General features: G+C 33.3%; 1 protein-coding gene across 1 annotated transcript; it reads left to right on the top strand.

Annotated features, from left to right (window-relative positions):
* The first annotated feature begins 1,833 nt into the window (after positions 1–1,833).
* On the top strand, positions 1,834–13,813 carry LOC147380882 (disease resistance RPP13-like protein 4). Its single transcript, XM_086431121.1, has 5 exons — positions 1,834–1,921; positions 9,166–11,496; positions 11,581–11,768; positions 12,805–12,869; positions 13,592–13,813. The coding sequence occupies exons 2-3, from the start codon at positions 9,170–9,172 to the stop codon at positions 11,756–11,758; spliced, it is 2,505 nt and encodes an 834-aa protein (XP_086287247.1). The 5' UTR covers positions 1,834–1,921; positions 9,166–9,169; the 3' UTR covers positions 11,759–11,768; positions 12,805–12,869; positions 13,592–13,813.
* The last annotated feature ends 1,982 nt before the right edge of the window (positions 13,814–15,795 follow it).

Genomic DNA, 15,795 nt, shown 5'->3' with positions numbered 1-15,795 from the left:
AATCTCATAAATAATTATCTTGGGGATAAATATCAACCATTGGATTTTGCATTTAAGTACTGGGATCATGAGTTTTTTTCATGAGGCACTCTTAGGAGTGAAGGGTTCATCACCCAATATACATATATATTGAGGTGTCTGGACCCGTAAAAAAATTAATTTTGAAAAGGGTAATTTACTGTTTCCTAAATTAAAATGATTACCGTGTTGTTTTTGTAATTTTTCAATTTTATTGTGCTGTTTTGATAATTCTCTCAATCTAGAATATAGGAAAAAACTAGATTTTTCATGGTAGTATTATAATGATAAATGTATCGCCACATCATCAACTTTTACTGCCACCACCCCAAGTCATGTAAATCAACAAGAATTAGAACACTTCTTGGGATGGCGTTAACAAAAGTAGGTGTTGTAGAAGCTCTCATTATAATTATGTCCTTAACGAGGATTTGTTTTGTCCTTATCTATTTATTATTTATTTATTTTATTTTTTATTTAAGGGAACTGACTCCAAACCTAAATGCCTCATCTTCAACCTCTTGCTAAAACCCATTGATTTTTATCCAACAAACCTACAGTTATCTTTGTTTGGGGAGCAGTTTTTTCTACACTGGTCTAAACCATAAAAATCTTCTCCTTCAACCTCAAACCTCAAGTATAAATATTTAAAATTAATTATTTTTATCATTTTTTTAAAATTATCTGAATCAATCGTTTTTTTTTTTTTTGGTAAATTTCTGATTAAATAATTATTTTTGAATTATTTCCATATTTATTTTATAAATAAAAATAGAAAACCACTATTATTGATTACATCCCAAATAAAAAATAAAAAATAATAATTAAAGTTAGGGTGCTAATGAAAACTCTCATTATTTGCTAAATTTGATCTGTCTTTTTGTTAAAGATTTTATATGAATCTAATCATAATTTTAAACAGTTATTAGAATTGTTTGAACAAGTATTATAATGTTGAGATTATAATTTGAGCAAATCTTTATAAGGTTTGAAGAATGTGTTTTAATCTTTAATTGGGAGGAAATAAATAATTTAAGAAATAGGATGATGTAATAATTCAAAAAAAAAAATTGATCTTATCATATTTTCTTATATAATTATCCCAAAAATCAAATTTTTTTTTTTTATAATTATTAGTAGGCAATTCAAATAACAAAAATAATTTTGGACAAAACTTTCCCTAGAAAAGTATTTGCCAGACAAATATTTTTCTCTGCAATTGAACATGCCTTCAAATTTAAATAATCCGGAAACTCCGTCAAAGTCCCAAATTTCAAGGTTTTTTTTAAAATCATTTTAGTCTTAACTTTTGCTAAAGGAAAGTTTGTTGAGGTGGCCCCACACGGTTTGGAGAAAATAAAGAAAAACAGGAGCGGGACACGATGAGCATTTTACTTTTGAGTCTGACTAGCCTTACTAACATAGTTAGGAAAAGAGGCCTTATTAAGCCTCATCCACAGGCAAAAAGGACTCGAGATTTGAATAGACATTCCTCAAGATTCGTAAATATTTTCAAGTTCTAATTTACGTATCTCGAGGCCTTTTTTATATTATGGATTAGACTTAGTAAGGCCTTTTTCCTCACTATCTTAGTAAGGAAAGGGTTTCTCTTTTACGTTGACCCTATACAAGTTGCTACTCAGTTTTCTCTGCATTTCCATATCAAAAATTTTGTTGCCTTACCATTAATCCCCACTGCTTTGCTTTGCTTTCCCTCTCTTCTTCCTTAACATGATAAACTGTAAGTTCTTGGTATTTTTACGTCTTTTAATTTGATTTTTCTCTATTGTTACATCATAGGATAATTGTTTATTGGATGTTTTAATTTCAGAAACTTTAATTATCTAAAAGGATCTTTATAGGCCAAGTCCAAAAGAAGGAAGCTATTTATCATTTGCACCTTGTAAGTCCTTTTCTCTCTCTCTCTCTCTCTCTCTCTCTTTATTTTTCCAAGCTTTTATGTATTTATTTCATTTTGTTTATTCTCTTCAAATCCTATATTCTTGAAATTAAATTTTTGGAAGATGGTTCTATAAATCTGATTCCACAGTATTTAAATTGACTTTTCTAACCTCAACCCACACCTGAGACTCTCGATCAAGTGGATGATTTTACGATTCTGAATTAATGATGAATATATCCAAATGTTTAATGCAAAAAACTACCCCAACTTCAGGTAACGCAACAGCCAGTTGGTAAACCTTTTCTTGCTTAATATGCCTCCTCATCCCTTCAATTTATCAAATTCAAATTTCACAAATTATGTGGTCGTTGACTTAAATTTACGATTTAAAATGTCGAAATCAATGCTTGTAAAAAAGATTGATGTCTATGATTGGACTGAAATATGTCGAGATCAACCATTTTGGATTATACAATGACTGAGATTAGTCATTTGTAATCTTATACCCATGATTTAGATTGTCCAAATTAACACTTACAAAAAAGATTGATCTCAACGATTGAATGAAAATAGGTCGAGATCTGCCATTTTAGATGAGAAAATGGTCAAGATCAACCATTTGTAGACCTATATTTGACGATTTAAATAGTTGAGATCAATACATAAAAATAGTCAATCTCAACAATTTGAATCAAAATAGGTTGAGATTAACTATAATGTCATCCAAAGTGTGGAGGGAAACATTGAGTCATTGATTTCATTAGAGCGTGTGGTGATCATTTCATATACCCCATTGCATATTTAAAATGCCCCTATCTTCGACCTCTTGAAAATAGCCCATGGCCAATTTTTATATTTGTAATAGCAATTTGGCTGACCCATAGCTCAATTGGTTGACTCATTGCAAAGCGACTTTGAGATCATGTTTACAAGTCCATTCCTTGGCCAATTTTTATATTTTTATATATTTTTTAACGATTGAATCTTATAGACAATTGTTTCAAGTTCACCTTACCCCAGTTATCATAAAAAATATAATAAATAAAAAAATGAAAGAAAAGTATTAAATAGGAGATGACAATAATATAAATCAAATAACTAATTCTTCACTGTCCATATTTTAAAAATAATGTATAATTTTATGTAAAATAAATATATAATTCACGTGTAACACACCAAAATTTTGCTTGTACATAAAAGGTCAAAAACAGTAACATGGAAGCCCAAACTGAGAAATACAAAATTTTCTGTTGTGTTTTGTGTATATATTTGTTGTATAATATACACTAGGAAGAAAGTTTGAATGGGCATCTTTTGCACTATCATGTATATTGTTTTAGGGGCCTATTTGTTCTTCCAATTTAGTCCCATTATGAATGGATCTCAAAATTCTGTATCTTATTTGTTTGTATTAGCAAGTAGCAACTTCTTCTTCTTCCAATTTAGTCCCATTACATTTGGATCTCAACTTCTTATTTGTAGTAGCAACGATAATTGGTTTTTTTACCATAATAATTAATCAGGATTGCACATTCGATGATACATTTCATAAAATTTTACATTATTTATATATTAAATTGGCTCATTATATAGACATTCGTGTGTGTTTGCATATAGGGTCAGATTCCGTTGACTCAAGAAATATGACTTAAGGAATGACACAAGATCTTGACCATGTAAACACCAAATCTAACAGTTGAGAGATATCTCTACAATACATATCCCGATATACTAATCTCAAATATAAATTTCAACCTCTAGATTTGTGCTTACATGGTCGAGATCTTATCTCTCTCTCTCTCTCTCTCTCTCTCTATATATATATATATATATATATATATATATATATAGGACATCGTTCCGTAGACAACATTCTCAACAATGTTTTGTCCTATATGACAAAAAAGTTTTGGAATTGACTGATTTTTTTATGATGATCTCTATGGTGTGGAGATCATCTTCACAAAAAATCAATCGATTCTAAAATTTTTAACTCTATGAAGAGTGGTTACGATTCTTCAACTTGTAAATTGGGGATATCAATTTTAAAATAGGCTGATTTTTTGTGAGGATGATCCTTTTACCATAGAGATCATCCTCACAAAAAAAAAAAAAAAAAAAAATCAGCCCATTCTGAAACTTTTAGCCCATGTAGAAAAAACACGTTGCCTAGATTCTAGACCGTGAGTATGATCTCTATAGTAAGGAGATCATTTTCACAAAAAATCAGCATATTCCAAAACTTCTAACCCCATCAAAAGTGATTTACAAAAAAGTGAGTGGTCCACAATTATTCTACTTATTAACATAGGGCTAGAAGTTTTGGAATAACATGATTTTTTGTGATGATGATCTCCTCACCATAGAGATCATCCTCACCAAATATCAGCCAATTCCAAAACTTCTAACCCATGTAAGACAAAACACGTATGACGAAACATAGGGTGTCGAAAATGACCATATATATATAGATATGGAGACATTAGCATTGTCCACTACATTTACTTCCAATAATATCTCTCATTTTACCTTTTAGTTAAAAAGACAATTGTATATTAGCCTTTTACATAATAAATGCTAAGGAAATTTTGATCTTTTTATTTGAATGCCTTTTCTATATATATATATATATATATACATATATGGGAGCGATTCAGCAGCCCCATCATGGTGCCCCATATGGTGCCACTCATTTTTCAAAACATGGGTTACAAGCTTTGGAATGAGCTGATTTTTTGTGAGGATGATCTCTATGATGAGGAGATCATCCTCACCAAAAATCAGCTCATTCCAAAACTTCTAACTCCGTCAAAAGTGATTTACAAAAATTGGACGGTCCACGATTCTTCAACTTGTAAACTAGGGTTAGAAGTTTCAAAATCAACTGATTTTTTGTGAGGATGATCTCTTCACCGTAGAGATCATCCTCACAAAAAATCAGCCTATTCCAAAACTTGTAACCCCATAAAAAATGATTTACAAAAAATGCGTGGCACCATATGGGGCACCATAAAGGGCTGTTGAACCGCTCCCTATATATATATATTATAGTAAATACATTACCAATCAATGCCAACATAATAAATGCATTTATTAAGGGCATAATAAATGTATTTATTATGTAAAAGATTAACATACTATCTCATTTTAGTAAAAGACAATATATATATATATATATATATAGGATGGTTCAAGGTACAACAATTGTGACAATGGTGTTTTGTAAATCATTTTTGATTGCATTATTAGTTTCAGAATTAGTTGATTTTTGGTGAGGATGATCTGTATGGTGAGGAGATCATTCTTACAAAAAATCAGTCCACTCTAAAACTTCTAACCGTAGGTCAATATTTTTGTAAATCACTTTTCATCCTTACTAAAAATCAGCTTATTCCAAAACTTCTAACCCATGTAAGACAAAAATCATTGCCACAATTATTGTCAATTGTTGTCATTTTGGCAAAAAAATTAATTTTGAAAATGGTTTTTTCTTTTTTCCTAAGCGAGAAAATAATTTAATTAAAGAATAAGGAATCGTCGAGGCATATCCCATGTTTAGACATCAGAATTGGGAACCCAATTGTTGACCCCAATGACATCAGACCTTCTTCCAATCAGCAAAGAGAGTTAGGAAGAGCCTTATTTGAGACTAGCGAAAGTAAGGAGGAGAGCTTCACTGAACGTAAGCGAGGTGAAGGTGTTAGATCAGGGCTAGAGAGAGTTGTGAGATCGTCAAACTCAATAGAGCCAGCGGCAGTCATATCCTCTTTGCTTATTCGCTTTGGCTAGCGGGAAGCCATGCTTCCGTTTGCTGGGCATGGACCTACTCTACTCCTTTATAGTGTAGTTCTGTCAAGAACTGTCACCGTCTGCCCATGGTGTGTAAGATGGGGGGCCCTTCTCTAAGTAGCTCAAGGAGGTACTGTTAATCAAACAACCACCAGATGAAACTTTTCTAGTGACTTTTGGTGATGCCTTGCCTAACTGCCAGTAGGATTTTTGAGGTGGTTTTATTAAAAACTATTAGTGGTTTTAGATGGCCTCTAAAATTGTTTATTTTGTAGTGTAATTCGAAACCATACCTTGTGCCATTGATATTAGTAAACAAATTTAAGAAACCTTTAGAAAACAAGATAGTCTCCCCTTTGTGCAAATTTAATCAAACTCACTTCTTTGATTACTAAACTCACCTTCTCCTCTCTCTCTCTCTTCTTTGGATTGGCTAGGGTTTACCATCTTGATGGATTAAGACCTACCACACTAGAATGAGTGCTCAATGTTTTGGTCGATTGCTATAATATGGGTGACAATCCATTCTTTATAAGGATTCTTCCTTATTCTAGCAATTTAGGGTTTGCCAATATATTAACATTCCTTTTGTATAGGCACTAGGCCTGATAATATGACTTGCCAAGGAGTGATTGTTGGTGCACAACCCAACACCGTTTTGACATGTGGAGCTGATACATAAGTAATAAGAGAGAAAATTTTCTCCTAACCACACATTGACTGCCCCAGAAATCTTAATTAGTATTGTGGGATGGGATCCACCTGGATTATCATACTGGCAATCGAACATCACAATCTTATAGATTTCATGAAAAATCTCATGGTAAAAAAAAATGAAAAAAGAAACAAGAAAAAAACAAAGTTTTTCGAGTTGATCAATGGTATTGAAATTGGATTGCTACCAAGCACCCAAATTTAAAATTAAAATACAACGGTGAAAAATAATTTTTTTTTTAAAAGTCATAGAATTTCATCCTTTACAACACTGTTGTATTGGATCATATTTTGAATGCCACAAGGTGGTCTTTTTAGGAAATTTTGGTTTTTTACTATGAGCAGGAGAGAGAAAACTTCTCTTAATATTGCTTATGTCATCAACACCACATGTCAAAATAGTATTGGCCTGTGAGCAAACAATCACTCCTCGCTAGGTGGTATACTCAATCGACACCCTAGCATGGAAAAGTTCAAGAATCGTAGATCTATTCGCCTTGAGATACACTTTTTTAAAATGCAGAAGTGCAATCGTGTATCCCGAGGCTTACAGATCTATGGTTCTCGAACTTGTCATATCAGGGAGTCGATTGAGTATGCCACATGGCGAGTCATATTATCACGACTCTTTTAGGTATTAAGGAACTGGTCAATTAAATCTCATGTCAACCCGAAGCTGAACCCTTTGTTTCCAATATAGTCTTACCTGGAGATCTTTTCATGTCTCATACCTTATTGATCATCTCATAGATCAACATAACTTGATTATAGATGTTCCATGGAAGAAGGACCACTTAGGTAAGTGGTAAGACCTTGGGAGGATGTCATGAAGGTCTTAGGTTCAAACCCCTACTTATACTAGAAAAACAAAAAATAGCTTGCTCAGCAAAAAAAAAAAAAAAAAAAAAAAAAAAATATATATATATATATATATATCTATATATATATATATATATATATATGTTCCATGGTATAATCAAATAAATCATGCATATCTAATCACATATATTATATAAATAATATAGAAAAACATTCTTAAGCAAAATCCTTTATTAATGAAGAAATATACTATTAATGATTTTGTTAATTTTTTTAATGTTAATGAAGCTGGACTTGAATCCACCACGTCAAAATTGCTTTGCAATTTGTCAAACAAATTGAGCTATGGGTCTAACTTGAGACTATGTCAAGGCATTGTTTCCATCAATGAATTGGTATTATAATAGTGATTCTAACCAGTTGCAAAGTCACCGCCGTCAAAAGATAGGACTCGCAGATGATCTATCATTTCACTACTTCAATTTCTTTTCTTCTCAATATGTCCGACATCACACGTTCACTTCACTTGAATAGAATTCATCCTCGAGATGTTTTTTAGCATTGTTAATGACCCAAGCTCAAATATTTGTAATCTCAAGGGGTTGGTCTAGTGGCAAGCCGTGCATTTGACAAGCACATGAGGTAGGTCAAGTGTTCGTAACCACATGTCCAGGGTCATGACTCAACCTATTGCACTTACGATTTTCTGAGGGGGCAGTGCCAGTGAGTGTGGGAGTAGTACCATTTGAAAGGCTGGGACACCCACGATATAAAAAATTAAAAAAAAAAAGGTCAAATATTTGTGTAGAAACACAATCGTTCATGATCCTCGACAGGAGGACTGCTTATAGTCATTTTCCATCATGTTGAAAGCCATTTTTCTTTTCATATTATATTCTCTCTTACCTAATTATCATAAAAGGGACTTTTCTCCACTTCAGAATCATTCTCATAGGGTAATGGGTAATTTTTTTAATTTTATTTTGAAACAAACATAAGTATTATCCTTGCTTCTATATGTAGTATCAAAACCATACTACTAGAGCCTACCAAATGCATGTGACAAGCTTTCATGTTGACCACATCACATACACCCTCATCCTTATAAAAATTTCCTTTAGAAAGTGGAATACCAAATCTTCAGTTTTCTTGGTTTCGCTAACTTTTATCATCGGGATGATTGTATATGAAAGATGGTGTGCCTTGCAGTTTGTCCATAATGGCTTTGGACACAATTTTCTCAATATTACTTGTCTTTGATTGAATTACATAGTTTTGCTGATGCATGGTTCACTAAGTTCTAAAGATGTACCATTGTGGATTTTTTTTTTAGCAAGCAAGATTAGTGGCCAGTAATAGTAGATGAAGGCAAGTTTTGAACCCAGGTCATGGTATCAACACTCAGACTCTTACCAACTTAGCAAGTTGGCACCTTCTAACATTGTGGATAGGCCTCCTGTTTAGGAATATACAACAATTTCCAAGAGTTTGACCGCTTGATCACTATATGGATAATCGACATCACAACTTTGGCCAATCAACCACTATACTTGGTGCCTGATGGACAACTATTGATATATTTTGTGAAAATACCATTTTTTTATTATCATTTTGCATGCAAATTGACTGATGTTTTAAGTATTACTAAGCTATTTCAATACAACCAACAGTTAGATTTTCTATTATATTGCCCACAAGATATGTGTTAATTTGTAAGAATATTTAGATTCTCTAAATACTAAGGTCAATATTTAATATACTGGTCTAGATACCCTGCACTTTTAATACTTTAGTTTTCTTCTCTATTGCTGGAATAACTACAGGCAAGAACACTATATTGGGCTTTTTAGTTCTTACTTTTTGTAATTTCCTAATTTTAACTTTGAAATGATTGTAATATTTCAATATAAAAAAATGTGCAGGGAAATGGTGGATTCGGTCATCAATGTTCTCATAGAAAAATTGGTCGAAGGCCTCCTAAATGAAGGATCTCATGTGCTTGAATTCCACAAGCAGTTCAAGACTTTAAAGAAAAAGCTTCAGTTAATGCAGAGCTATATCGAACATGTGGAGGGAGTGAGAAGGAAGGACCACAATAAACTTCTTAAGACTGTTGTGGGAGAATTGAGAGAGTTACTATATGATGCAGAGGACATTATATCGGATTGTATGTTATTTTTAGAAAGAAGAAAAAAGGCCTCGAAGTTCAAGCGTTATTGCTCTCCTTCATTCTGGAAACTCCGTTATAGAATGGGAAAGAAGCTTGGTGAGATAAATCAAGACATACGAAATCATTTAGAGACGATGTGTTCTTTCGTTAATTTGGCAACTATTGTCCCTCCGAACCAAGAACAGTTGGGGAATGATCGACCGGCGAGATATCCAATTCTAGCGAAAGATGCTGAAATAGTAGGCATGGAGAATGATGTGAAGAAAATTAAGCAATGGGCTTTAAACCCACCACAAGGGCCCTTGAACATCATTGGAATAGTCGGTATGGGTGGGATAGGCAAAACTACCCTTGCCCAAAAGATACAAAATGATGGTGATATGAAGCATTACTTCGATCATATCTTGATGGTGACTATTTCACAAACTTTTCAGTTTGAAGAGTCAATCAAGGTTATGTTGAAAACAATTAATGGCCCTAGAGACTTCGCAAACATCAATTTTCAGGATTTACTGCGGGAGCTACAAGACATAATGGAAAGGAAGAAATGCTTGGTTATCCTGGATGATGTATGGAGACTAGACTCATGGTGGGGGAGTTTGAAAGTAATTTTTGTTCACAGTAGCAGTTGTGTCATTGTCACAACCAGGAATGAGGACGTGGCTCACTCAATGGGAGTCACAGAGACACGCACACATCATCCTCATCTTCTTTCTAATGAGGACAGTTGGTCCTTGTTCACAAAAATAGCATTCCCAAGGGAACAAGGCCAATGTCCGAATTCAGAGCTTGAGCTTATTGGTAGGGAGATTGTTGGTAGATGTGGAGGGCTTCCGTTGGCAATCTTAGTTGTGGGAGGAATGATGATGAATAAAGGAAGTTCTACTAAGGAATGGAAGCGAATATCTAAAAACCTACGCGAAGAGTTGGATAAGAAAGATGAATTAATCTTTCCTATTCTACAATTAAGCTATGATGAGCTTCCTTCGCATTTGAAACCGGGTCTATTGTGTTTGGCTCTGTATCCCGAAGATTATGATATTCATTCTGAAGATCTTATTTTTTGGTGGATTGGTGAGGGCTTTGTTCGAGAAGGGAAGCAAGGAAGGATTACATATGATATTGGAAAAGAGTATGTTGATGAATTAATCAGCCGATGTTTATTACTTCTTCAAAATAGGCAATTTTCCGGGGAGAGAGCTTTTTCGTTTAAAGTACATGATATGGTAAGAGAAATGATTAGAAGGGTTGCAGAGGAAGAAAATTTTATTTGCATAATTGATGGGGAGAAGTCTTATCGTCACCAATCACGTCGAGTAGGTATGGTGAAGAACACAGATATGAATCTCTTCATATCCGACGAGCAGACCAATTTCAAATCGTTGCGGACAATAAAAGGGATTGATTTAGAAGAGAGCGAGGAGTTTACTTTACATCTGAAATCAAAGCTGTGCCAATTAAAATGGTTGAGGGTTTTGGATATTCGTTTTAAGTATTCATCATCTCAGAAGACAGATTGGTTGAGTGGGATAGGATCACTGCAACACCTCGTTCATCTTGTGATAGAAAACTCTGGATTAGAGAGACTTTCGGATTCTGTTGGAAATCTTCAAAGCCTTCAATTTTTAATCCTAATCGATTGTCCTAATTTAAAGAGATTGCCAAAAAATATAGCATCCTTAGAGAAATTAAGTGCCTTAAGTTTGGGTGGTTGTGGATCTCTAGAATTCCACCCCAATGAGATTGGAAACCTTCAGCAACTGTGTAAGTTTTCTTTTTCTGTGAATTCAAAAGTCCAAGATGGGGGGTTTCGCATTTCTGGGTTGAAAAAATTGACTCAAATCAGATACCTTCAGCTTTGGATAGAATCAGAAGATGGAATAGAAGAAGGGGAGCTGAATGTATTGTCAGAGCTCACACAATTGGAGTGCTTGGGTATAATGTTTAAAGAACTTGGACTGGGAAGGAAATTAAATCATCAACTACTCTCACCTCTTTACCAGCTCTCAGAGTTATATCTTTGTGGGGACGTAGGAGAAAAGACACCTATTTGGATCAATCCAACCTCTCTTCCCAATTTAAGGTTTCTTCGCATTTGCCATAGTAAATATCTCAGCCATATGAGTTCAGAATTCTTTGGAGATGATGATGATTCTAATAATACTAGTGTCTGGAAATTGGAAGTCTTAAACCTCTGGGATCTAAACGAATTGGAGGAGGAGTGGCCAAGAATGCAAAAGGCAATGCCATTTTTAGGACTCGTAAATGTTGGTAAGTGCCCAAAATTGAAAGCATTCCCTTTTGATTTGGACAAAAAAGGCAGCGGAATTTGGAGGAAAGAATAGTTCATTTGATGTAAGTACACTCACCACTACCTTCCTTTTAAATGTTTGAATTTGAATATTTAATTTGTTCTCTCTTTCTTTCTTTCTTTTTTTGTCGGACATTCAGTTATAGGATAAGAGGAGAAATTATGGTTTTCTAGAGATGAGTCCATTTCTTCCAAGGGATCGATTCAGTTTTCTTGGGAATTCATAACATCCCGACCGTAAGTTTGATGGAGAGCCTCTACATAATTTCATATTATATATATATACATAGACCAAGTTTTGTCTTATCTGGGTTAGAAGTTTCGGAATGAGCTGATTTTTTGTGAGGATGATCTCTATGGTGAGGAGATCATCCTCAGAAAAAATCATCTCATTCTGAAACTTCTAACACCATGAAAAGTGGTTACAAAGTTACGGTAAAAAAACAGAACGGTCCACAATTCTTCGACTTGTAAATGGAGGCTAGAAATTTCAAAATGAGTTGATTTTTTGTGAGAATGATCTCCTCACCATAGAGATCATCCTCACAGAAAATCAGCTCATTCCGAAGTTTTAAAATCATACAGGACAAAACACTTCATCTAGGACTTGGCAATCGAAAGCTACCTATATATATAATTTTTATTTTTATTATGTACTTTTTGTTATTAAAGAAAAAAAAAATAATCCAGATGAGAGGGTAAAAATTTGGGTGATCCAAGAATTGGGTAACAATTATCCACCTAAAACTTGGGTAAAATTTTGGACATGGATATTACCCTAAAATTCGGATAAGAAATTGGACATGTGTGTGTTTAAATTCGGGTAATTCGGGTATGGAGTTGGTAGAAGCCTCACCCATCCCATTGCCACCCTATGATCCAATAATATATTCATTCATGGATTTCTAAACTCGTATGATCACCCACCAAGACCGAGTTGATTCATCCGAGTATTCTTGCCTCTATTGAGTCATCTTGTTAAAATCATTTCGAATAATTATTATTTTTATTAAAAGTTTGATTAATAAAAAAGGTTTTGTTGTTTGTTAATTTCATCAATTGAAAGCACTTCCTTTTCAGTTGGAAGAAGAATTTGTAGTGGCAGTGCGGCACTTGGAGGCAATATTAAAACTATTCATTTCGATGTAAGTACCCTCCTTTCATATGTTTGTTTGTTCTCTCTTTTTTTGTTTGATTTTTCTAGTAGCTCTTTATTAAATGGATGGTTAGGATCAAAGGAGAAGTGCATATTTCATAGAAATTAGTACAGTCTTTCTAGGGACGAGTCCATTTTTTCCTAGGGATACTGTTTTTTTTCCAATAGTTATAGTTAATGACAATTTAGCTATAAATCACTAATCGAAATTCAGATTCCCATTTTAATTTAAGATATCTTTTACCATTGGGTGTGAACACCATTCATATATCATTTGGATTTTATCACTTCTATTAAGTCGATTTAAAAAAAATGCCTAATCAAAGCTATTTTTTCTTGCAAAATATTCATGTTTCACAAAAGTGAGGACATCATCTTGTTCTTCTCATCTCTATGAGTCAGCTCTTAATATTCTTTATTTATCCAACTACAATAAATTCTTTAATCATATCGAGACTCATGGAGTTGTCATCTCATCGGGTCGCCCTTAACATCGAGGTGTTTTGTCTCAAATGAGTCAACTTGTTAAAATCATTTTGGATAATTTTTTTAAAAATGATACATAGATCATATGAATAATGTAATAGGATTCATTTAGCCGACTCCAAATCTTTGGGATGAGGTTTTTGTGTCATTAATTCAAATGAATTTGGGATAAATAAAAAATATAGTGGGTGATGGGGATATAACTTTTGATTTTTTTTGACACAGGTGATAGGTGTTGTGTTTGGTAACGCTGCCAGTTTCTATTGTGAGGAATTGCTCTTGGGAAAAACGAGAAATAGCATTTTAGTAAATTACTATGGTGTTGTGATGTGTGTAAAATCTGGAATTATTGCTCGTTGAAATTTATATAACTATTGGATTCTATTAAAATCATCAGAATACACATAAATGTAAATAAATTAAGAATCAGTTGATATTTTTTAATCTTCTCTAGCATGTATTATATTTTGAAAAAACCTTTTGGACTCTAATAATAAAATAATATTAAAAGTAATTTCTTATATTAGATAAAAAGTTTGTATATACCAATTTATATTCAAATTCATTTACAAAAAAGATAATTTATTTTCAATCCACCCTAGAAAGTAGAAACCCTTCTCTTCCCTTAATGTGCTTTATTGTTCTCTTATTAAATAATAAATAAAAGGAAGATGAAAATAAATATAAAACAAAACCAGTAGAACTCCTCCACGGGAAATTCAATCTGGATTGGAGGTTTACAACAAGGACTTCAATGAAATTGCATTGAAAGCTACCATTTTTTTAGTTAGTTACAATGTAGGTCCAAGGTCTTCTTATAAACCCCAAACAGCTTCTCCAAATTAAAGAATAATTGTACCCAATCATGATTTCTTTCAAATCCAAGACTTCATCAAGGATTACAAACTAGTTCGCTGGTGTCCTTTTTTATTGGCCTCGGATGCATTTGGCCAGTAGGTAGGGTACAAAATGGTTTGGACCTGGGTAGGATTTGAGCATCAGATCCATATTCATATCTGAATTTTTTTTAAAAAATTATATACTTACCTTGACTCGGATCCTATTTGGATCCGGATCTGACTTAGCTCATGTTAACTAATACCATATCCAGATCTGATCCAGATCAAATAATGCTGGAACGTTTTGGATTTTTACCTATTTTACTTATTTGCAAACTTATAATAGTATTCTATTCTACCATTATACTTCATTTTCTAAGAATCCATATTGTAGAGAAGGATGTTAAATAAGCAAAAATTATAATTTTCAAAGAAGTACATTTGGATCTGAAAGGTCAAGACAGTGGCAGAGCCAGGATTTTCATGTAGTGTGACAAGCTACTTGTGTTTTTATTTGTTAGAAGTTGACAAAGTACTTCGTTTTCTAAACCATTGAGATTTTTTTTTTCCTAACCTAGATGTGGCGCCAAATAAATCAGGGGTTGAAGACAATGGGTTTTTGGGGAAAGGTCAAGTGTATTTGGGCAAAAGATCAAGGGTCGCCAAAAATAAATCTAGTTTTTACACTAAATACTGAAGAGGTTGAGAGTTCTTGGGTAAAATATAAGGGTTTCCAAATAAATCAGTGATTTTCTACTACTAATGATTGAATAGGATTTTTAAGAGAAAATTCAAGGGATTTTAGCTAGAGTTTTGATAAGGGTATTTCAGTCATTTATGTTAGTCTCTCATAGAAGACATTATCAAGTGGGTCTCTGTCATCGGGTTTGAGAGTCAACGGTGTATCTCAAATATTCACCAAAAACCCAGATGGGGTATGTCAAATTACCTTACCTATAGGATGCTCTTAATCATTCAAAGAAAAGCTGAAAGTTTTGGTGGGTAAATAAAGAATGATTGTGATCTTAATCGTGCAATACATCTTCAATTGCTTAGGTTTATTTTGGTTCGTGAGATACCATCTATCTTGTGGGACCTACTCCATGATAGATTGTGAGCCTTGGGGCACAACAGTCATTCCATCAAGATTGGATGGTTTTGTCCAGGAAATTGTTGTATTTTTTATCACCCAAATTGGAATTCTAACTGATATCTAAGAAACTGGCAGGTCTTGGAGGTTTATTATGATCAAACTTTGGCCCTGATAGAAAACGAGGAAAATATTACCGTTCAACTTACCAATATCACAATACAGGAATTGTAATTTTTGTGGTGCTTCTCTTCTCAGGATTCTATTATTTTTCATTGTTTGGCGAGAAATGGGATTATTCTTTTAGATAGGTACTGAGAAAAAAATTGTGGTCTGAAGGTTTCCTTCACAAGGATCTACTTTTTATGTAATATGGTCTTCTCCACACTATGTATAATTCTAATATCATATCAATTGACACTACTAATTAACCATTTCAGAATTGTGGACTTCTAAGATTTCACTAATTTTCTTACGTTGTTTCTTGTAGTAGAAACCTA

The sequence above is a fragment of the Akebia trifoliata genome, unplaced genomic scaffold (assembly GCF_017979445.1).
Source record: "Akebia trifoliata isolate Shusen 1 unplaced genomic scaffold, ASM1797944v1 Contig00905, whole genome shotgun sequence".
Classification (NCBI taxonomy): Eukaryota; Viridiplantae; Streptophyta; class Magnoliopsida; order Ranunculales; family Lardizabalaceae; genus Akebia; species Akebia trifoliata.
This window is presented reverse-complemented; position numbering and strand designations above follow the sequence as displayed.